The sequence below is a fragment of the Colossoma macropomum genome, unplaced genomic scaffold, assembly GCF_904425465.1.
Source record: "Colossoma macropomum unplaced genomic scaffold, Colossoma_macropomum, whole genome shotgun sequence".
Taxonomy (NCBI): domain Eukaryota; kingdom Metazoa; phylum Chordata; class Actinopteri; order Characiformes; family Serrasalmidae; genus Colossoma; species Colossoma macropomum.
This window is the reverse complement of record NW_023494795.1, coordinates 19,629,051-19,652,046: the sequence shown is the minus strand read 5'-3', so window position 1 is coordinate 19,652,046 and position 22,996 is coordinate 19,629,051. Positions and strand designations below refer to the sequence as shown.

Here is a 22,996-nt window from a genome sequence, read left to right as displayed (position 1 = left end):
TTGTTGTAAAATGTAGGTAATGACAAACAAAAAAAAAATCTTGCAGTGTTCAGCTTATTTAGATCATATCAAAATAAGCACAACAGCAGCACTGAAATCACATCATCAATGGAGAAGAACAGATTAAAAGGCAGAAATAGCTGCTTTCTTGTGTCGACCTCAAGGGGTTAATGAGTTAAGGAGGACATCGCAGAAATCTCTGAACGTATTGCGATTTTGGTTTAATAGGTTTAACTAATCATAATGTACCTTCCAGTACTCCTCTGTGTGAAAGAGGTGGTGGGTCAAATGAAACCTCTGTGGAATGCAGTTTGCACTGCTGTTGCGCCAGACGCCGGAGCTCTCCCATTGGCTGTTTGGTATGCCGATGGAGTTGGATGGAGTGCTGGGCCATGGCATGTCGAGCACTCCGCTCTCCTGTGGCTGGCTGATTTGCCTGTAGTCTGAGGGTGATTGACACTGCTGCTGAGGGAGAATTTGTTTACGAGCCCGTGCTTACGGCCCTCGAGTCCAGCTCTCCTCGTCTCCCTCAGCCCCTGACTCGCCTAATTTGTGGCCCGCCATCCATCGTTCTCTGGCTTTTTTCATGCTCCTAACCATGAAATCTCCCACATTCGGAATTATGTCTTCAATCAGGCCTCTCCCAAGGCTGCTGCATGCTGCCTTTCTGTCTGCCCAGCGGGAGGCTCAAAGCAGTGCTCAAATGGAGAAGCCTGGAGCGCCAGGCCAGCCTGCAGCCTCTGGATTATTGGGAGAAGGGCTTGGAGAATTTGTTCAGGGCATGGTTTCTGCTGTGCGCCAGGGAGCGTACAAATTTAGATTTGGCTCATTTGCTTATGAACGCGATAAATAAGTAAATAAGTGGCTGATTGGTTTGCCATAATGGAAATTTCATTTCGTGTAAATGAAACACAGACTGTATGGTACGTACAGTCATCTGATTAATTATGAATTACTGATCATAACAGTGTTACTACCTGAATTGGTTTGCCTTGATTTTATCACAAAGAAAGGATTATGCTCTTAAAATGACACAAAGAACAAGTTTTGGTTTCCAGCAGAACCATGCTTGAGACTTGTAATTTTAAGGGTTCATCCTAGAACGTTTACATTGTGTGGAGGCTCTTTAAAAGGTTCTTTATACTCGCACATCTCATTTACTTGAAGAAACCATTCATGAATGAATTGAATGTTTTTTTGGGGAATGAAATCGGTTTCTTCTATTCTTCTATTATAGGGTTCTTTAAATCCAGACCTTGAATCCAGTTTCAGTCCTGGATTTTGCAGTCTCTGGTAAACTACCAGTGATTACAAAATCCAGGACGGAAACAGGATTCAAGGTCCTTACTTGAAGAACTCTGTTCTTTGGCATCACGCAAAGAATTCTTGTTGGCACCTTTATTTAAAAAAAAATGTAGTAGAAAGAAAACTGTGTTAGAAGTGTCAGCAAAATGTCAGTCAGCAATGGTCAAGCAGTGCTTTCAACTGTCATTTCAATGCTTTTTGACTATTTTGGCAAATTCTTGTCCTTCCCATTCTAAAAACAAAGAGAGTGGTGTAGGCTAGTCTTGTGTTCACAGTACCCTGCTGTGCTCTGTGTTCCTCTGGTTCTTTCTTTCTTTTTTTTTGCATACAGCTGGATTTGGCCCCAGAGAACAGCTTTTTATTAATTTTCTGGATTATGTCTGTGGCTCACTGACCTGCTTTTTCATGTGTTGTTATTTTTTTGTTTGGTTTGGTTTTTTTGTTCCTCTAAATTCTCATGTGGTTGCTTTTAGTTGCGTATGAAAAACAGTACAACATTTTGTCTTATTTAAAATACGCTGACTTTATCAGAAACATCCATCCCCTTCAAACTCGCCTGCAGCGGTCGGGCTCAAGGCCCTGAAAGCAAAGAGGAAGAAAAACGAGAAGCACCTGCAATACCTAAGTGAGAATCTTTAAAGAATATACAGTGGGGGGACGAGGCGGGGGGTGGGGGGAGACAACCCAGCAGGTTGGAAATATAATTGTCTATCACAGTGTCCTTTCCTCGATGACATACTGAGCATGGCTCTATTGAATTTGCATGTAAAATATACGGCGAAGCAAAAGTCCCTTAGACACAAGCGTAGTGTGACTAATTAGCAGAAGGCCCAGGAACACAGGGCTTCAAAGCTGGTGCTGGCTCTGTTCTGGGTTCAAACTCTGTGTGCGGAGAGAGAAACCCCACCAAGGTCCATTCAGTGAGATAGAATCTGTCCTGCCATAAGTTCAGCTTCCCTCCAAATAAATGTTTTGACACTAATCCTAACCCCATTGTCCTGTAACCTGAAGAAGCTGTCAGGCCTGTCAGTGCCCCCAACTGACACAGACACACATACTTGCTTGCTTGCCAAAGGTTTGGTGGCACCTTCTTTGGCTCAGATACTATAAAGACACAATAAACTTTTGACATCACTCTTTAGCATCACTTTGGATGGGTTGCTAAAGAAATTCCTTTTCCTGCAGATGTTCAGAATATGTGTGTGTTGTAGGGTGTAGGGGGGTGGTGGGTTAGTATTGTGGCACCCCTGCGGGCACCACAACAGTCATGTAGCAGTTCCCGTGCACCCTGCCATGTTAATCCAGCACTCAGTGGGATTAGTGAATCTTCAGAACTTTGTCGCCTGCTGTGGCCCTCTGCTCTCTCTCCCCCGGCTCCCCCGGTCCTGCTGCTTAAGCCCCCGTCTTCTGCCCCGTCACCCCATTCTCTCCATGTCTTCTCCAGCGGGGAGAATTGGTATGACGAAGATCCGAACCCTCTTCGAAAGCCCTCGCTAATTACCAGCCTTTCCTCCCGCTCCCTCCCAGCCCGGCTGCATGTGCCGTGGGCGGTGTTCTCAGCACCCAGCGGGTGGCTGGCTGCATCCCACTCAGTCGACCAAGCTCGGAGAGGAGGCCAGGCAAAGACTCTGCTCAGCCCACCCTCTCCAAAAGGGGTATATTTAGCCCCGGTGGGTAGCTAACAAGAGCTATCTGCAGTATGTCTTTTTGAGCATTCACAGCTTTCCAGCACAGTGTTTCGCAATCCTAGTCCTGGAGCAGCATCATGACTGTTGACTTTGTCATCCTATTGTTTTGTGAAAAAGTACATAAATACACAAATAAATAACTTTATATCTTGTGTTTCAACAAAGTGGAAAGTGCAACAGGAAAGCAAGGATATCTATCTACTCCTCAAAAAAGAGATTTTAAGAGACTGGTAGAGTGACTAGGATAAGACTCTACCCCTCACCATTCCCCTTGCTCTGTCTATGTCTCAAACATAACTCTATTATTTATTCTACACATTGCACACAACCCTCTGCAACAGTGAGGTGAGGAGTGTTAAGGTACAATGAAGGTAAGAAGGTGCAAAGTGAACTGTTTTATGGGTCTTACATCAGTGACTTATGAAATGCATGACAAATGCAGTGTTGCTAACAGAAAGTGCCATTATTCATCACTCTAACAGTGACACAGTCCCACAGCAAACTCTGCTGCCTTCCTCTATTCACAGTGTCACTGATACTTCCACTGTTCCATAGCATAACCTGTGGTCATTCACAGCATAGCTGATGAAATGAATGTTCCTTGTACCATAACTGTAATTCTTTCCACAACTGTTGTTTATGCAAGTTTCCCCACTTTAATAATGCACACAAAAGCTACTTGGGCACTAAATAGCTCTCCCTTGTAGAGGACCTTCAGTCTGCCAACCTTAGGTGAGTCTATATAACAAGCCATATGAGGTGCATATGACAAAAAAACAACTAAAAGGCACAAATTATCAGCATCAAGTTTATCAACCTAGAGATAAACAGCTGAAGCCAACTGAACCCCATCACAGCCAGCCTGTTCAAAAACACAATCCGTGTAACCTTTAACAAAAAGGTCCACATATGAGATGTCAAAAAATAAGATAATGCCGAGCAAAAAAACATGCCAGTACCCCCTCTGGGCTTTTATACTGGTCTTTGTTCTATTTAAACATGAAGTGTGTTCGCTTAACATTTCATTTTTCAGCACAACTTCCCTCAAATGGATTTAAAACTAGCACCTTAATTGCTTTAGCAGGCTATGTTGGCCTGAAGCTTTTGATTGGAGGAAATGTGACCAATTGTTGAAAGCACTGCATTCATTTTATGTAGCAATGGCCACTTGATCGCTCAAAGGCATTTTCTCCAGTCAGACTTTAGTATTTTTCTTTGCTGCTGCTCCGGCTTGGAGTCCACAGGGACACAGCAACAGAGACCATGGCGACTGCCTCTCGCTGTTGTGAATATGATTTATAAACTAGTGTTACCGACCAATTTTACAGACATATTTAAAACAAAACCTTATATGTATGGGAAAAAAAGTATATATTTCAATATGGTCATGTCTTCTGTTTTGCATGTGGTAGTAGAGAGGCGCCCAGTGCGCATAATGGACAGATGTTTATCGAGGAGTTGCCTTAAAAGTGCAGTTTTATGGTAGCTAGCTAACTAGCTAGCTAGCTAGGCTAGTTTCCTATGTTATTACTCAAGGTAAGCTAGGATGCTAGTCAGTTTTTTACTCTAAAAATGATGCTGGACTTTTTTGAAAACTTTGTTTGCAGGATACCCCTGTCCCAAAGTATCACCGCCTTACCAAATGCCCACTTCATTCATTAATTTACTGCAAAATCAAAATGGGTGTCTGAGCAGTGAAAACGTACAGGGCAGGGTTACATCTTAACCAAGACTGAGAAACACTGCTGCAGCAGTTCTAGCTAGATAGCCATGATGAGGCCAGACTGGAGGAAGTGCTAGTTCTGCTGACAGTGTTGCTCATTTTGTTGGCCCTTCCAGCAAGCAGGCACTTTGACTGTTGACAGGGATAGATCTTAGCTGTGCCCAAGGAAGGTATTATAGGTTGGAAGAAGTAATGGATGTAGCAGGGAGGCTGTGCACCATCAGCCAGATAAATGACTAGCTGGTGCATCGGGAGAATTCTGAGTTTCACCAACAGGCAGCTCATTTCTTTCGTTCTCTCTCTTTCGTCCACTGTTTCTGCCCCCCCACCTCCCAGTCCTTCCATGAGGTTTCTGCTGCCAAAGATAGTGCTTATAATGAAGAAAGAGAAGCAGAGGGACAGGGAGCGAGAAGATAGTGTGGGGGAAAAGGACACGAAAAGATATATTAGGAATATCTAAGGATCCGTAATCACCTCCTCCCTGTGATAGATGGCTAGACAGAAGGAGCGTGGCCTTTGAGAAACGAGTGCAGAGAGAAAAAGGGACTCGGCAGGAGGAGGGAGTCACGAGAAGCTGCAAGATCACTGACCTACATGTCTTAAAAGCCCACCATGGGTGGCAGTGAAAGATAACTGTGACACTCCTGCATGTTAATAATACTTCCACAGCTTTTCTATCCTAAACTCCGGCAGTCCACGGCAGCATTGGAAACGGCGCTTCATTCGGCTCCTAATGAAACGGGAAGCGCCCGGCGGGTAATGATGTCTCAGCTCCACTTCCTCTGGGCTGTGGCTGCTTTTGGACTGAGGTGCAGTAATTGGCGTATGACCTACTCGACCGTCCAGTTGTAATGTCACTGTTTGTGTGTGTGACGCACAAATCCAATTAAGGCTGAGTACCGAGCTGCGTGTAGTTCTCCTGACGGAGGCTGAAGGTGCCCTCTGCATTGATGGGAGTAGGAGATGGGAGTGTGGAATGTGCATGTTTGTACGAGTCTGGAGTGGCAGACTATATTACAAATGAGTTTATCCACAGGGATTATCAGGCGAATCTGGGGTGGCTGAAAGGTGATAGCTGTAATTGTTTGGCTGCTGTTCTGCCAGACTTGGTGTCTTTATTTATTTATTTATTTATTTATTCATTCATTGTCATGAGTCACCCTCAAAAACAGTGGTCTTTCTTTTGTTTTGTTTTTTATGCTTATTACGTGGCCCTGACCACTGGAACATGTTGAAACACGCATGCACACATGCACAGACCTACACGGACAATGATTGTCTGTGTGTGTTTATGTGTGTGTGTGTGTGTGTATGTGTGTGTGTATGTCTGTTCAAACCAATTGTTTCCAGTGGCAAACAGACTATTAGAGCTAAGGGATTCTAGTAGTAAGGCAACTCACATGAACGATTTCTGGCCGTTCTTTATTAAACATATGAACATATTTTACCTTGTAGCAATTTTATAATCACTGTCTCAGTAATGAGCCCTGACATAGAGCTGCTGCTGTTTTCCTTTTCTAACAGCTAACTGAAACTCGGTTAGGCTATGGCTCATATTCACAGTCAGTGATGTATCTGGGACTTGCAGAAAGCATTTTTTTTTCTCACAAAATTGATCCCACCCTTTAAAAAATCTAAATGTGATTGGTTGATTCCAGTGTCAATTCCAAACTATGTTGATAGTTAATCTGATGTTTTAGGCCTTCAGTCCAGCTCCTGAAGGCCTTACTAGTGGGAGAGCTAACTTGGTTGTAGCTGTGTAGATACCATGACAAAAAAACATTCCTGATTACATAATTTTCTGTTGGACGAGAATTTAACCCTACTTGCAGAGATTAAGTGCGACAAGCATGGTGATTCTACTAAAAAAAAAAAATTAAAATAACTGACGTCACATGAAGTCATAAGGTGTAGAAAGTCCCACTAAGTGGCAGGTTGTGTGGGGTTCTCGATGGTGCTATACACCCATGCTGGGCTTTAACTTGCTGCCCACTTACAATTGTGGACTGTGAATGATGCACGTTTGTTAGGCTGAAGAGTCTTTTGACTGGTTCGTATCAGAAAAGCTGAACACATCTCTTTCACTGCATTGTAATGCCAGGGTCGTTCTGGCTTCAACATTTTGGCACTGGATTCTACGGAGTCATGTCATCATAAACCAAAAGTAATGAGAACATTAACCTATGTGGGTTGGATATTGCCTCTGAGATTTCCACAGCAGTCTTTTCATATAATTAGCACTCATTATTCTCATAGAAATTCTTATGAATCTACTGAACGTATGTTATTAACGAGCAAACGTCTGATTCCTTGGATACCAAGGTGAGGCTCTGAAGAATTGCTTTATTAGACAGTGATGAAGCTATTAGCGTGGCAGAAAGAAGCACGTCATAATTAAGATCTGTCAGTGTCATCCCGACGCTGTGGGTTTAAGCCTCCTAACTGCGCCTTCATTCAAACTCACTGGAGGTGATCAAACAGCACACTTAATCATAGTTTAAGGCGGGTAGAGCCTACCATAGATGTATTCCAGGAGAGCAGATTTTTAATTGCAAAATAATGGCCAACTTTGTCACCAAGAAACATTGCCACGCATTGTGTGGATGCAGTAGGACTCATTAGCTGTGTAGAACATATTTTGCTTATCCAAAAACTTGTTGTAGACTAATTCCAATTCTGTCATCTCATTGAGCCATCTCTAATAGCTTTAGGGTTCATGTGTAGAACTTTGGACAATATACTTTGAACAGAGCAGCATTTTGTATTTCTCCAGATGTACAGGGTATATATGGTCCTGCAGTGCAAGTGCTCATTATCTTATTAATGCAGTTTTTAGGACAATTATTTCTGTTAACCTGTTTAGAGATATCAGGACAGATTGTGTCTCTTTTAATGGAAATAATATTAGGACAGATTGTGTCTCTTATGGAAATAATTATTTCTCTTTCATCTCTACTGAGAGCACTAAGGTAGGTTACAGAGAAGTGTTGCTTTTTTTAGGACTAATCTGATGGTGTTGCCTGCCTGCCTTCGTGCTTCGCATCCTGGGAGGCTGCAGTTTTGCTGTACCTGTTGACGGGTTCACAGGTTAATTGTGCAGGGAACTGCAGGGTGACAGCTCGGGTCTGGCCATCATCTCTCTAAAGCACACAAATAGCCTGAGTGCCGTCCAGCTGGACAGAGCCATCAAGGCAGTACTGTACTGTTGTCCTCTGCAGTCCTGCTTGTCATTTTCGGGGAGCAGTTATCTTGTGCTTGAAACACACTGAATGATTATATCTAAACTCAGTATATATCCCGCTGTGCCAGCATGTGCCAGGCTAACCTAATCTTACACTAGAGAGTCTTTGACCAGCTCGCAGTGTTGACGGAGTGGACTTGGCAGCCACAGCCAGAGATTTATGCAGTGGAAACCCTGCCAGATGCTGGCTGCCCTCGTCACACACACACACCATCAACATATTGATTCCAGGCATGGCTGTGCATGAAAACAGCACACGTTAGCTTGTCGAGCTGTTGGCATGGTGAGTGGAGCGTCCGCAGTGACCTTCTCCACTCTCAATAGGCTGTTGTGTGGCTGTACCTGAGAGCTAGGTGAGATAAGCCAGCGTGCAAGCGGCCGGGGAAGTAGCGATAATGTCAGAGAGGAACTCTAATGTTACATGCAGTCCCCCGGATTTAAATGACTCGCTGCTGCATTTTCCTGCAGAGCAAGCACGATCAAATTTTCCATTTCTGCTTAATCACTGTACCTGGCCTATCACTGAAGCAGCTGCTATGTGCTGTAGTGTGTAAGCAGAATGTCAGTACTGCAGGAGCCTCTCCCAGGGGACCAGAACTGGTGAAAGCATGTCAGACCCAGCAGGCAAACATGAATTTTCTGGGATTTTGCTTTGCATAAACATACACATAACTTTCCAAGTTTCACACAAGCCTCTGGTCAGTTGATCCAAGGTGCAACTTAATTGATCATTTGCTGTAAGATATACCAAAAGTGTTCCTTGGAGCAAGACCGTAGAAGGACCACCTTTGTTCCTTGAATATTTCTTTATATTTCTTTAAAAAAATGTACCATGATTTTAAATCTCCATCTGCCATATCTGTAGCATACAGTAGCTTAACACAGACAGTAACAAGTCTCTTTTCCTGTACTTACAATAGAACAGAAAACCCATTCACTCAGAACACACTGCTCTTTGGCTTGTATTATAAGTGTCTTTTGAATCAACTAGTTGTTTATTCTTCTGTAAGTACAGGAAAAAGTGTCTAAAATAGTGTCCATGTTAACTGACCACATACTACAGATGCAGCATATGGCGATTTGATACAGAAAAGAAGTAATCTTAGATATTTTAATATAATCAAATACAATGTTTTGCTACATAACTGTTTATCAGATGAACTAGGACACTGTTGTGAAATGTGAAATGTGTTGAGTTGCTAGTGAGCAATAAAGGGGGGAAGAGGTGGGGTGAGAACCCCCTACTGTGAAATCCATTCACATTTCTCAACAAAGACAGCTGTGCTCAGTTAAAACGAACAGTACAACTGCAGCGTTCGTTATATCAAAAAATGTGTACAAAACAGTAAAAACTAGCATTTAAACACAATAAAACTGCTTTATAAAGGTTGACTTGGTTGCTCACTTATGAAGATGTAATTCAGTTTTCTTCGGGTTTTGTAAATCATACACATTTCCACCAAAATGTGTTCCGTCAACATTGCTGAAGAAAAATATTGCATAGTTCAACTCAGGGATATCTAAGACAGTCAGAAATTACACTCAGTTGCTACCGTAAAATCCAATAAAATTTTTTTAGGGAACTAAAAGTGGTTCTTCTGTGACTGCCATAGAACCATTATCATAGAACCCCATCATGAAATCTCAAATGTTAACAATTTTTTTTTTTTTTTAATGATTCACATTTTTTTAAAAAATGTGACCAGAAGAACACAGTAATATAATATTAATAATAAAAAATAACACCAATTTGTTATTTATATTTAAAAATAACTACATTTTAGTCCAAAATTGTGACCATATAGTACCGTGCAAAAGGTCATAAGGAAGAGGAAACCTGAGAAAATTTTATATATACATATATCTATGTGTGTGTGTGTGTGTGTGTGTGTGTGTGTCAGTATGTTTGTTTAACCATTTCCAAACCTCTCTTTGCTTATTACTTCTAGTTATCATCCAGTATCTGGTTTGGCTAAACAAGACTTCTTTACATTAAATCCAGTGTGTTCAGGTGAATTTAATAAATCAATGCAATGTCTGGGGTCATTAGCAGAAATCCAGAATCTTTTTTGCTGTGTTTATGTTTATTTCTAACAATTCTAACATTCCAAAAACTGATGCTGACGTCAGATGGATGCATCTCGACGCACTGATACATTGTCACATCTTTAGGTATTTGTACTAGTCCACTCTTTCCCCTCCTCCAGTTGAGCTTATCTTTTCTCAGTGCTCCGTAGGTTATCAAAGCGGCCAATCACGCACTTCCCTCCAGCTCCCCGAGCATGATTAAACTGTGCCTGGATGGGGAGGGAGGATAGTGGAGGGGACAAGAGGGGATAGGGGTGAATCTGGGTCACAGTACAGTAGCTCTCATAATTACAGCACACCACTGATGATACCATCACACAACATACAGTGCACCCATCATGCACTGCAACTCTCATCCTGCAGGATAACATCAGCTCACAGACGCTGCATTGATATCATCATGTGATTCATCCTTCACACCCTTTTCCTCTTCTCCCTGCTCTCCTGCTTGCTGTCTGTCGCCCACTCTTTTTCATTTGCGCACACAGTAAGTTAACCTGGGCCCGTTCGCAGTGCATCATTTGGCTGACTGCGTTTGGCTGAGTACCACAGTGTATATTATTAAGTGCTGTGGACGGTACACAGCAGCCAAGAAATTAGTGAAAGCTTTTAAGGCCATGCACTCCACTGTCAAAACGGTGATGGCAAACTGGATTATTGCACTTGAATAAATCCAAGACAAATAGTGGTTAAATCAGCCCCTATTCAGCATCACTCTTCATTATTCTTTAATATTACCAAATGGCTACATTTTGTCGTGATTTGCTCATAAACACAGAAATGTTTTTTTCTCTAATGCTTCTGTACCTCCTGACATCTCTTTCTCGGTTTCTGCTTCATATTCGTCTCCTATTTGCTCGCACCTGCACATTTCCATTAATGACAACATGCCAAACTGGCAAAACCCACTCGAGAATTTTTGTATGAATAAGTTTGTGCTGTTTAATTGATTACATTTGCCTCATTATTGTGTTCCATGCTCTCTTCCAGTTTCTTCATTAGTTTTTATGTAATCCATTGCCTGCTCAGCTAAAGCTTGTTGGTGTTCTCCATTAAGACACAGCAGGATTTAAGCCTTTTTCTTAAACTTGAAGTTTATTTTGACATTCCTTTCAGCAGCTGTTAGGGGGAACATTATTCTGGTTTGCTGGTTGAGCCATTCACACTTCCCTTCTCAGGAGAACGAGCTTAGTCTTACACTGCTGCTCAGGAACGCTCCAGCCATTAGCTGGCTGTCAGCTGGTACAAGTGATGACAGGGAGACTGTAGCTGAGAACGAATCAATGAATCAATTAATTATTTAATTTGTTGGATGGAGGTTGTCTTCAGCAGCTGTTAGTAAGTTAGTGTAAACAGACATGCAAAATCATTTAAAAGTTTGGATTCATGGTTTAGTATAAATATTTTGAGTAATATTAAACCAGTTGAAGATGTATACAATTATGTTTACAGTTATTTTAATATGCTAGTCCTGTGCACTTTCACAGGAAGCTACAAAGCTGTTGAAAACAAGCAATTGCTGATGTGCCATGAAGGATGAATGGAGCTGGAGGTGTTTCTAAAATACCTGATAAAGCTGATTAAGAATACCTTTTACTGTGTAGTTCAGTGGTCGGCAACATGCGGCTCCGGAGCCACATGCGGCTCTTTTACTGCCCTGTTATGGGTCCACAGCAGAATGTGACTTTTAGGTAACAATAAAAAAATCCTCCTTTGCAGTAAAATAAAGCTTTGCTGATCGTTTTAACAATAAATAGTCTTAAATGCTGGAGTTAATGTAGCCTATATCTGCTAAGTCACTCTTTAACCCTGAAGGTTGGTGCGCAGACTGCTGGTCACAGCAACACAGACAGCTATCTCAACTAGCTAGTAACTAACGAAAAGACAAAGATTAAAAACAAACATTGATAATTTGGAGACGAATGGAATTATCTGCATGTACAAGCACTCAGCTGGTTTCCTGATACGTTTAATCTATGGCGAGAAACTGTCAAACACTGTCAAGCACTAAAAAGTTGCAAAGCTGAAGTCAGCTTCTCGTTTGACTAAAGGGTGCCTGAGGTGCAAGCATGTAACTGCAGCACCATTTAAGGTGGAACGAGAAAATTCAAACAAGAAGCTGGCAAATGAGTAGCTGAGTCTCGTAAAAAAGCCGATCATAGAGAGATATTTTACAATAAATTATTCCAAGATGATGAAATTACAACCAAGATGATGAAATGGACATAAATGTTGTGGCTCCCAAAGTGGTTTGATTTTTGTTAAAAGGACAAAACAGGCTCTTCCTAACATTTGTGTTGCCGACCTCTGGTCCTAGTTTATAATTTTCAAACTGGATATGCTATTATTGTACAGGGGGAGTGTAATAATAGAAGCACCACATTAAATATTCATACTCATTGGTCATTTGATCAGAAACACCTACCAAAAAGGTGTACTTTGTAGGTTTACGGATACTGACTGCTTATCTGTTGATGCACAATTTATCAGCCCAAATCTGTCCCATTTATCAATAGAAAGGGACTTTCATTGAGATTTTTACATGCCTTACTGTCACTGCTGGGTTAAAAATTGTCCGCTAACCAAAAACATCCAAACAGCAGTTGTCAGAAACTGAGCACTGATGAAGGAATAGAGGATGACTAACAGTGTGTCTAACAAAGTGATCAATAAGTGTACATAATGTGTAAAAGCTCCAGCAACATTGCTAGTGCAAAGTACTATGCTATGAACATGTCACTAAAGCTGAGATATCACTGCTGTGCTAAGAATGATCCATCACCCAAATAATATGTGGTCCTGTGGTGGACCATTGATGGACCTGGTAAGGGCAACATGGCTATGGTCTGTAATTGTACACATATAAAATGCACCATATGGTAGCTAAACTGATAAAATGGCAAATAGGTATGTTTTATATGGTGTTTCTGTTACTTTAGACATCTCTTGTCTATAAAATAACCCAGAATATTACTATGAAAGTGATTCCAAACTTTTGAATGGTAGCATACATAAAAAGGACATTCTGGACACAGAACTGCAGTGGACAGTCCATAATGGCTGCACAAGTGTTGTTAATATCCTGTGTTCAGCAGACTAATAAGTTTAGGTATGAGTGATCTTCTAGTCTTTGAGAGTCATTAGGAGCACTTCTAAACTGATTCAAAGGAGCCCTGATTGCAGCTCCTGAAAACAGTCTTCATGTGGATGAGCTCTCCAGCTGGATGGCTCTTGGTGGTGTCCTCTGATGAGCTGCCCAAGAGATCCGCCGTTAGCCCACATCACCCAGCAAAGGCAAGCAGGAAACTTTCCATTAGGAACAATCAGGGCTTGGCGGCTGAGCGCGCTACAGCAGCCGGGAGAATTCTCTTTCATTGTGGTCCTAATAAGCGAGACCATTGACACCATGTTGGATTCATTTTTCCAATAATGAGGATCAGTATAAAACAATGGCTGCTCCTTGATCCATTTCTCTTGCGAAGGAGGAGAGTAAAAATAGCTTGTATCTGGCATTAGAACTAAGCAGCTCATTTTCCCTTCTTTTCCTCTGCAGGTATGATACCATCACTAACCAGTGGGAGACAGTCTCTCCGCTGCCCAAGCCTGTCCACTCAGCAGCAGCCACAGTGTGTGGGGGAAAGGTGTACGTGTTTGGAGGGGTGAATGAGGCTGGAAGATCTGCTGGTGTCCTACAGTCCTATGTCCCTCAAACCAACACATGGAGCTTCATAGAGTCCCCTATGATTGGTAAGTGCAGAGCATGGCATAGAAAGACTTCTTTTGCATCAAGTAGTGTGTGTTTTGTTTGCCTGTATGTATAATCACATTTACACAGTTGCCCTCACCTCAAAAAGAGTCACAGTAGCCAAGACATGTTTTGTGTCCTAATTTGCCTCCTTAGTTTTGCACTGGAGCTGTGAGGCTAATGTAGCTAACAAGTAATGCATGCTTATTGCTACCAGTTAAGAATTGTGTCAACTGCAGGCCTAAATCATCACCTATATGCCTGAAGCCATGCCTAACTGTTTAATCTCAAGACTTGATTATATGGTTTCCAACACTGTATGACACACATAGACAAAAAACAGACTTTAATATAAGCGAATCTACTTAAGACCTAAATAGACTTAAATGGACACTCCAGCTAAAATGAAAAATGTAACCGTTGCTACATCAGTAAACATGCTTACTAGGGTCTTCCAGTGGTACTGCAGAGACTGATTTCCTGCTTTAAAGCCTAGGAAACCCCTTTCTGATGATGTAACTTAAACATGGGAGAAACTTTAAAAAACTACAACTGTGTTGGGATGGATTTTTGGTGGTGGGCTGTTTTTTTATTTCCTTTTATTTTGTTAGATAGTCAGTGCAGGTAGCTAACATTACTACTGAGAAGCAGAATATCTTATTACAGCTGTATAACTGCAAATCCTCATTAGAGTGGAGAGAATGGATTTCTCAAACGACAAAATTATTTGTCAGATGAGGCGGACAACATGTTAGTTGTTAGTTAGCAAGTTAGGTGGCTATCTAGATACCTTACCCCAGCTTGGCTTTTTTCTATGGCATCCTTTATGTGTTGAATAAAGATACAATCACTGTTTTCTTTATGATTTTTTTGATGACCCTAGTAAGAGTGAGTAACTATAAGTGCAGTGAGAGAACAGTGGTGAACAAAAAAATCTGAAAATAACAAGTGGAGATATAATGCTGTGGCATGCAATACTGTATAATACAACAAATAACATATTGTCGTTGTCCAAAGAAAAACATGCATCTCCAAAATAGTAAATTGACAGGATATCCTTAACTTTTAATGTAAGTTCAGGTGAAAAGATTTGATTTTAAGTAATTTTGTAATTTTGGTCCATTCATCATGAAATTGTCACACAATGTAAAGGACAACTACTGTGTTCAAATATTGTCGAAAAATAAAAAAAAACTACAAAAATGGAATCTTTTTTTTTTTTTGGAAAGCAACAATATTAATCATGCCGGAATGTCCCTTCAGTAACCCAACACGATCTGAGGCAAGTGTGCTAACTGGAGCTGCATTAGCTCCAGTGCAAAACTAAACAAGTCAGCATGTCTTGGTGATCGACTACATTTGAAGTAAAGGGAAAATATTTGAATGTTGCCTGAACTAGAATTTGAATAAGCAAGATTTAAATAAGTAAGTTTGATATTGACGTTTTTCGGAAGTTTCTAACAGAAGCAGATGTTGGTAGGGGAAGCTGTGAAAGAGGAGGTTGTTGGAGTCATGTTGGGCTCACACCAGTGCAAGCTTCCTATGTGTGTGCGAGTGTTTCTCCTGTTCTGTCTCAGTGTGGAGGACAGGAGTTCATTATCAGAGCTAAGAGGCAGAGCGGATGTTGCCTGTGGCTCAGGTGCGAGTGGAGGAAATGTTAGTGATCTCAGCACTGGAGGGTGGGCGAGTTGTTCAGGCACCATACAGTGCCCCATCTTTCTCTCTCTCGCTCCGTCTTCTTTGTCTCAGAGTGAGTCGTCTGTCACATGGCTATGGGCAGGCCTGATAGGGCGGAGTGAGTGATTTGTCAGGTGAAAATGAGTCAATGGCTGTGTAGAGCCAAACAGAGGAGTGTAATGAAGGGATTTTAGCAGCTTCAGCCGTTACTCCATCTCGCTAAGCTTCGGCTGCAGTCCTACAGCCTCTTTCTCCTCAAAACTGGCTTGGGACAGAGATTTTATGGGAGGTTTGTGTCCTCTGAGTCATCATGAAGAGCATGGTCTTCCTGTGAGGCTCAACACTTAGAGATTATCAATATATGCGTATTCCAGCTTCACCAGAAACGGGTCTGAATAGCAGTCCTCAGCGAATGCATGCACATACACATGCAAATGCACACACACACACACACACACACATTTCTACCAGGCACAAGATAGACACATATTGTCACTGTTCAAAGAAAAGCATGTATCTCCATCATCTGCTCAGCTGTCCTCCACATTGTGTGAAAATTTTATGATGATTGGACCATTACAAATGCTCCAGAATGGCTTAGAATAAAACCTCTTTACATTACATTGAAAGTAAAGAACTCTCTCCTATAAAGTTACTGTGTTGGAGATACTTGGTTTTCTTTGGAGAGCAATGATATATTACTGTTAGAACGGAATCACTTCTCATATTAATAATTGGTGACATTTTATTGAATAATAACTTATTTAGTGTAGATTAAAATATTATAACTAGAAGGTGCCATAACACCAAAAAGTATTTTTAGATGTTTTATTCAGTATTTGAAGTTTTGAAGATTTAATTTATTATTACAGTTACAGTTCTGTGTAAAAAACAAGTGTCAGGAAACAAAACAAACAAAACAAAAAAAAAAACAGAAAACATAACTTGAACAGAAAATTTTACAAAGACCTCAACATCTAAATATTATAGCAAAACTTTCAGTATAAATCCAATTTTTTATGTATCTTTTAATAAGGTTTCGAACTTCATTTTTTGAAACTCCTGTTGTTTACTTATTTTCCTTTGACTTTCCCCTTCTTTATCCTTTATTATCTTGTATTTAATCCCCTTACAAATATTTGCTGAAAAATTGAATACCTTTTTTTTTTAAATTTAAAAAATGTAGGGTGGTCTCTGACCTTTGCACAGTACAGTAATTATTGTTAAGTTACCTGCCTCAAGATTTGAGCAGCACTTCTTGATAAGGTATTCTAAACAGAGCTGCACAGTGTTATCGGATTCATATCAGTATCCTCATATAAGTGCTTAAAAAAGTATCAGCAACGGACAAATGATTGTATTCGACTGATGTTAGTTAACATGTTTATGGTACCACAGAAAAGCAAAACATTTAGGAGACGCTGGGCTAATGAGCTAAAATGTCTGCATTTTATTCATTTTACTGCATTTATAACTCAATAGGAATACAGGGTATTATTCTGCTCATCCAGGTAAATGCAGTATACTTTATTAGTGCACCAATGACAATAGATTTTACACTACTAGCCCCTCATTAGAATCACTTTATACATGTATCAGCAACAAAATAGTTTTTGTACTGAAAATAGTGATGTCACATTTTTGAGCAGTAACACAAGTCTGAGATGGTCTGAGAGGTTTTTTTTCCCCATCACAAATTCACAGATCCAATAACACAACAAACACGATGTCACAAACTCCGCAAAACCAACATGCACACTCAAGACCCTGCTGCGAACGGATTCTTCGTACACTAATTTAGCCGGCGTGCTCCCCGCTGACAGACAAGCTGTCATGGAAGGCCAGGTGGAGCAGTGCGGGGGAGAAGTCGCACTGGAAGTGGAGCGCGGGAGCGCTGATCGAAAACAATTACTTGTACAAATCGCACCGAATTGCTGTGGTTCTTCAGAGGGGAGAGGCACATTAAAAAGTGATTCAGGGGCCCTGTGGACAGGCTGATGAGTTATCGGCCATCGTGTTCTCGACCACTCAGGTAGCCGCTTGCGTCAGGGGCTTATAAACTTCACTCTACCTGTGATTCATCACCAGTGGTGCCACCTTGCCTCCAGCAGCCCTGTCTGAAAACATTCTTGAGGCCCCCAAATTACCAGCAAGAAGAGTTGTGTTTGTCAGTTTTTCTTTTTTTCCTTTTTTTTTTTAATAGAAGTCCTTGAAAGTAGAGTGGCAGGCAGCACTCTGAGCCTTCGGCAGTGAGGCCGAGATGGGATGCGCTGAAGGAGTCCCACTTCAGAAGCCTCGAGGTGTTTATTAAAAATCGAAAAAAGCCCTCGATTCTCTCCTGTCCCGCTTTCTGCTTGTATCCTTTCATGACCCCGGCTATTCCAACTGCTTGTTTTTTTAATAGCCTCCTCTGCTTCTATTTTTTTGTCCGTTTCCCATCACTGAGGCACAGGGGTAGAGGAAAATGGAAGCAGACATCTCTGCAAATTGGTGGCTTGAACTGTATACTTGAGCCTTTATCTCCTGTGGAAAGATGTGTTCCATGTTAGTGTTGCTGTTGACAGTCCTTTCATTTGATAGAGACCTCGGAGTTGTCTTGCCGAGGGCAGAATCGCGCCATCAAAGAAGCAGCCTTAATCCTTTTGTGTTGTGTTTGAGCCCTTTGTGTGGCATTTTTTTGGACTCAGTGTACAGTAACACGGCCCTAGCTCCGGTAGCTAGCACAGCCGATACAATCACAGTTGGTTTTGAACGGAGAGAACACAGATAAGTGTGGGAGTTGTTTATGAGGGGCTGAGATAAGGAGCAAGCATTTTTATTTTTGTGTCTCCTACATGCTCAGGATGCCACTGCAGATGCTTGTGGAGGAGATGAATGAGGAGCAGGTGAATTTGTGCAATGCAAGGTGGGTGCGTGACGCAAATGCAGCACTGGCTTGGGTCTGGATTTGATGCCTCAACACTGAAGCGCCATGGCTCTTAGCAGCAGAAGCCTCAGTGCATTTAGGAAATCTCTGCTTGTTCGCTCCATATGCAAACGATGCAGAAGTGACTGTGAATGACACACCTGTTAGAGAAGAAGACGCCTCCCCCTGGCTTACATGGCCTTTAGCTCTGTAGTGCTGTCTGTGGCCACCACTGTTTGGAGTACCGGAGAGAGAGAGGGTGTTATCTGCGCCGTCACTCATGCAGGAGTGGCAGGGCTTTTAATGAGATGCACCTGGCAGGCAGCACTCAGGGAGCCTGGTGGAACTGCACAGCGCCCAGCCGACGCGTTTATGTTTCCACCATTAAATCTAACGGCTGTTTTACAGATTCCTTCCGTGCGCGGCTTCTCAAGCGTCCAACGCAGGCGGAAAAAACAAAAACCTCAAACGTGGCTGTGTGAATTATTCATAGGCATGATAAATTGGCCCAGCTGTAATCGTTTGGGAGACAATTTCCCTGTCAGAGAGGAAAGGCTCATTGATAGCACCTTCTTCATATGCTGCTGGATGGCCTTTCGTTTAGTCTGCGTGGCCAGGTGTTTGGCTGTCAGTCATTTGCCCACTCACGCTAGATGTTTTGTTTTTTATTTTGGATTTTAAGGATAGTGTTTGTAAAATCCTTTGCTTCAACATGAAGAACCTGAATGCAGCGCTTAAAGGCCCTGAACAAAAAGTGCAATAAATAGTTGGACCGCACACAAGAAACAGCGACCATTATTCATTCTTCTGGTTAATAACAACATAAAGCATAAATGAACTGGGTATGAGGGAAAAAATGGCAAGAACAGGCAAGATAACCAGCGAGAACAGAAAGGAGAAAACATCTGTTGGGGCATGCTAAATCACACTACTTCCAGAGATTATATCTTTCTGAATAAATCAGCTCTATTCCAGCATACAAAATCACAGGAACATGAACAAAGTACCACAGTAGATATAAACAACCGAGTCCCGCAGTCTGTAATCCACATCATTAATTATCTGACATTTCATTGGAATCTAGTGCGAGCACACTGTGGAAAGCACAATAAGTTTGTGCTGATATGAATTCAATTATCCCAGCAGGCAGTCAGTCATAGCAACACATTTATTTGCAAAAAGGCTGCACAGCTTTTCTGCTAACTCAAAGGCCTGAAAGCACTTGCAGATCTGAGAATGGGCAAAATTTGTATGCAGGCCTTTGACATCAAGAGACATGGAAGGTAAACCAATTCCTGTGTGTGGAGAAATGCACTGAAGAGGTAAAGTCTTTGTCTGTTCTCTCCCCTCCTGCTCTCTCTTGGGGTTCTTTAGATAACAAGTATGCCCCTGCTGTAAGCCTCAACGGATTCATCTTCATCCTGGGCGGCGCTTACGCCAGAGCCACCACCATCTACGACCCGGACAAGGGCAACATCAAAGCAGGGCCAAACATGAACCACTCCAGGCAGTTCTGCAGGTAAGCCTAATGAACACTGGATTTTGTTAGCATTTTGTCAGCAGTCATTTCTTAACCTTTACTTTTTTTCATTCACGACAGCGGACCTTTACAATGTGTGAACAGTTCAGAATGACTTGGAAGTGAAATCTGGCTACATTTACTTTTCAACTACTGTTCAAAAGTTGTCATATTAATAATTGCTCAAAAAGATTCAATAAGAAGAGTGAAATTCTAAAAGCTATTTTAAAATTTTATTCAATGTTCTAAAAAGTTTAATTATTCAATAAGTTTTATTCAGTATTTCAAGTTGGGAATATCAAGAAGTTATTACATGATAAGTAATAAATCAATTTTTGTCAAGTTATCTGCTAAGATTTGATCACCACTTATCTAATACGAGGCATTCTGGATCTTAATTTTATTGTATCTTCGTTCTTCGTCTTATACAGCTTTCTCACTTATAAAATCATCAATGGCTTTGCTCTGGGCCCTGTAAAACTTTTTGTTTTACTGCTTCATGTTAATTAGTTAAAATATGTTGCGCAGTAATAACATTAAAATAATTTTACACATGTACCTCTAACAACGTTCATTTTATTTTATAGGAAACAGTGAGTCTGAACTTTTGAACACTAGTGTACATTCATTTTTCCACCCTTCTTCTTTAAAGTTACTGTTTTTGAGATTGTAAATAAAATGTGTTCCAGGAGACAAAAACAAAGCACTCTAAAGATTAAAAAAAAATCCTTCTCCTCTTCTCTCTATTTCTAAGCGCGGTCATCCTGGATGGGAAGATCTATGCTACAGGAGGCATTGTGAGCAGTGAGGGGCCAGCATTGGGCAACATGGAAACCTTTGATCCCTGCACCAACACGTGGACACTCCTCCAGAACTTACCCTGCCCGCTCTTCAGACACGGCTGTGTGGTGATCAAGAAATACATTCAGAGCGGCTGACCATGGCCCAGGCACACAGCCTTTCTCCTCAGTGCACTGCAGGGATCAAAGACAAAACCCGCTGGATGTGTGTGTCTAACATTAAAGAGACTGGTGTCTCCTCGGCTCGCTCCCCACAGACTCCTACTGGCCATCCTGGGCAGACTGCAGTGGAATCCCAATGCTCGACAGGGATGTGTAGAGTAGTTACCCCTCACACAGGTGTTGTGCCATTTGAATACTATGCTATTTGAATACTCAGCCTACCACAGAGACTGGTTTTGTTTGACAAACATTCATATTGTGCTTTTCTTATGCTTTGCTTTGATGTTTTTTCTTTTCAATTACATCTGTACCCTTTAGTCATAACAACTGCACATAATTTTTTCCATGAGTGCATCTCACCTCTGAAAAGATGCTGAAATCAAAGAGTCTGTTTCCTCCTGTGGTTTATCGCATTTTCCACGGCCTGTTGTGTCATGCCATGACTTTACAGGACAAAAGAGTATCTCCATCCATTCGGAAGGACGGAACTTGAAATGTAAGCATTCTGAGTCATATCAGGAAGGGTATGTATTACTTGGATTTGAGGCAGCTTCATGGTTGTGGTGCCCTAGCCAAATAGAATGGTCTGTTTGTCTATGAGGCAGCGCCAGGGATGTAATGCCGCACCTGCAATCCAACAAGTGACATCATATCAAGAGAAATGATTAAATGAAGACAGTTCGGAAGCTGTTTTTTTTTTTTTTGGTTTGTTTGTTTTCTCTGCCTGAACGCAGCCAAAGCACAATCTGCTCATCATTCTGAGGGGAACTCTGCAGGTTCTGATCCTCCACTGCATCCGAGTCCACTCACTACCAGCTAAGTCAGGATGTGGATGAAGGAGATGTAGGGTCAGGGGCTGGGGGTCCTGTATCATAGGAAAGGAAATATGTATATTTTAAAACTGAAGGTAATTCTGTATAAATGTTTTTAGAAAATTCGATAGGTTGGACAAAAATGTCTGTAAATCTGTACCCAAAAGGGACCATTTACATATGTTATTAATGATGAAACATAATACATATCCAAAATTCTAAAGAAAAGAGAAACCCTTGTTTTGTGTCTTCTTTTCCTTTGAATCAAGTTAGCATGCATCTCAACATTTTCAACTGTTTCTTTTTCCCCCTGGTCAGCTCAAGTTCAAAGTGTTATTAGTTATGAATCTGTTGTATATTTTTACATGGACTAAATGAAGGAAAATGGCAATGAGGGCATCGACAGGTGCAACAAATAGCACCTTATTAAGCAGTCTTCCGAATATAAATTTTGGCATATTGAACGCTGCACACTTAATATGTAGGAAAACGGTAAAAATGCTTCGAACGCAACTACTGTATTAACAATATAACCTAGTATATATTGTTCAAAACCAATGAATAAACTTTACTTGCAAAAATAATCACCTACAAAAAAAAAACCCAGAAATCAAAGCATTCAACAAAGAATACAATTTGAACCTTTTATTCAAGTATACTCACAGCAGTTTATTTGAGAAATTACAGTAAATGTATCATTTCAAACAGGACTTTCACTAAAATAACGCTTGAGAAAGGGGCAGGATATTAACCATGTTCCAACTTAGCGTCGCAAGATAAAACTGGGTAAAGACCCTGGCAATAACAGAGATAAAAAAAAAAAACCCAAAAACATATGTGATCAATAAATAAAGACTAGACTACAGATTAGTTGCAATTAATTCATCAGTGAAAAAGAAAAAAAAAAGAAAGAAAAAAAAATGATCTGCATACTGGACTAACCTCCTGAGCCTGTCGACTGGATGTTTAACCACTCTGACTTTTAATCTGTGAAGACAGATGTAATGGGGAAATCTTAAGAAGCATGAAGCGAAATGCTCTGTGCGTAACATGCCTTGCCTTGCGTGTTCATGGAGAATGGATGTTATATTTCTTCTGTTTGGGTTTAGTTCAGTAATACTAATTTAAAGCCCCACTCAGGCAGGAGTATAGTGGACAGGCCAGTTTTTGGTCCAGCAAGAATGTAGACTTTTGAACAACAACCCTACTGGACACCCATAAAAATGTCCAGAAGGCTGTATGTTCAGGTACCTCTGGTACCAAACCGGTGCTAGTGTGAGGGTGCCATTCAGCGCTAGTTCCAGGATGGAGTGTTTTGACAGTTGCTGACT

General features: G+C 41.3%; 1 protein-coding gene across 2 annotated transcripts in view; it reads left to right on the top strand.

Moving 5' to 3' along the window:
• Positions 1-21,109, top strand: part of LOC118815557 (kelch-like protein 29) — a 251,691-nt gene extending 230,582 nt beyond the window's left edge. For both annotated transcript variants that reach the window (XM_036581753.1, XM_036581754.1), the window contains 3 exons: positions 13,599-13,792; positions 19,747-19,891; positions 20,646-21,109. In XM_036581753.1, coding sequence (XP_036437646.1) covers positions 13,599-13,792; positions 19,747-19,891; positions 20,646-20,829 — 523 coding nt within the window. In that variant the 3' untranslated portion in view covers positions 20,830-21,109. The remainder of the gene's footprint in view (positions 1-13,598; positions 13,793-19,746; positions 19,892-20,645) is intronic.
• Positions 21,110-22,996: the final 1,887 nt, after the last annotated feature.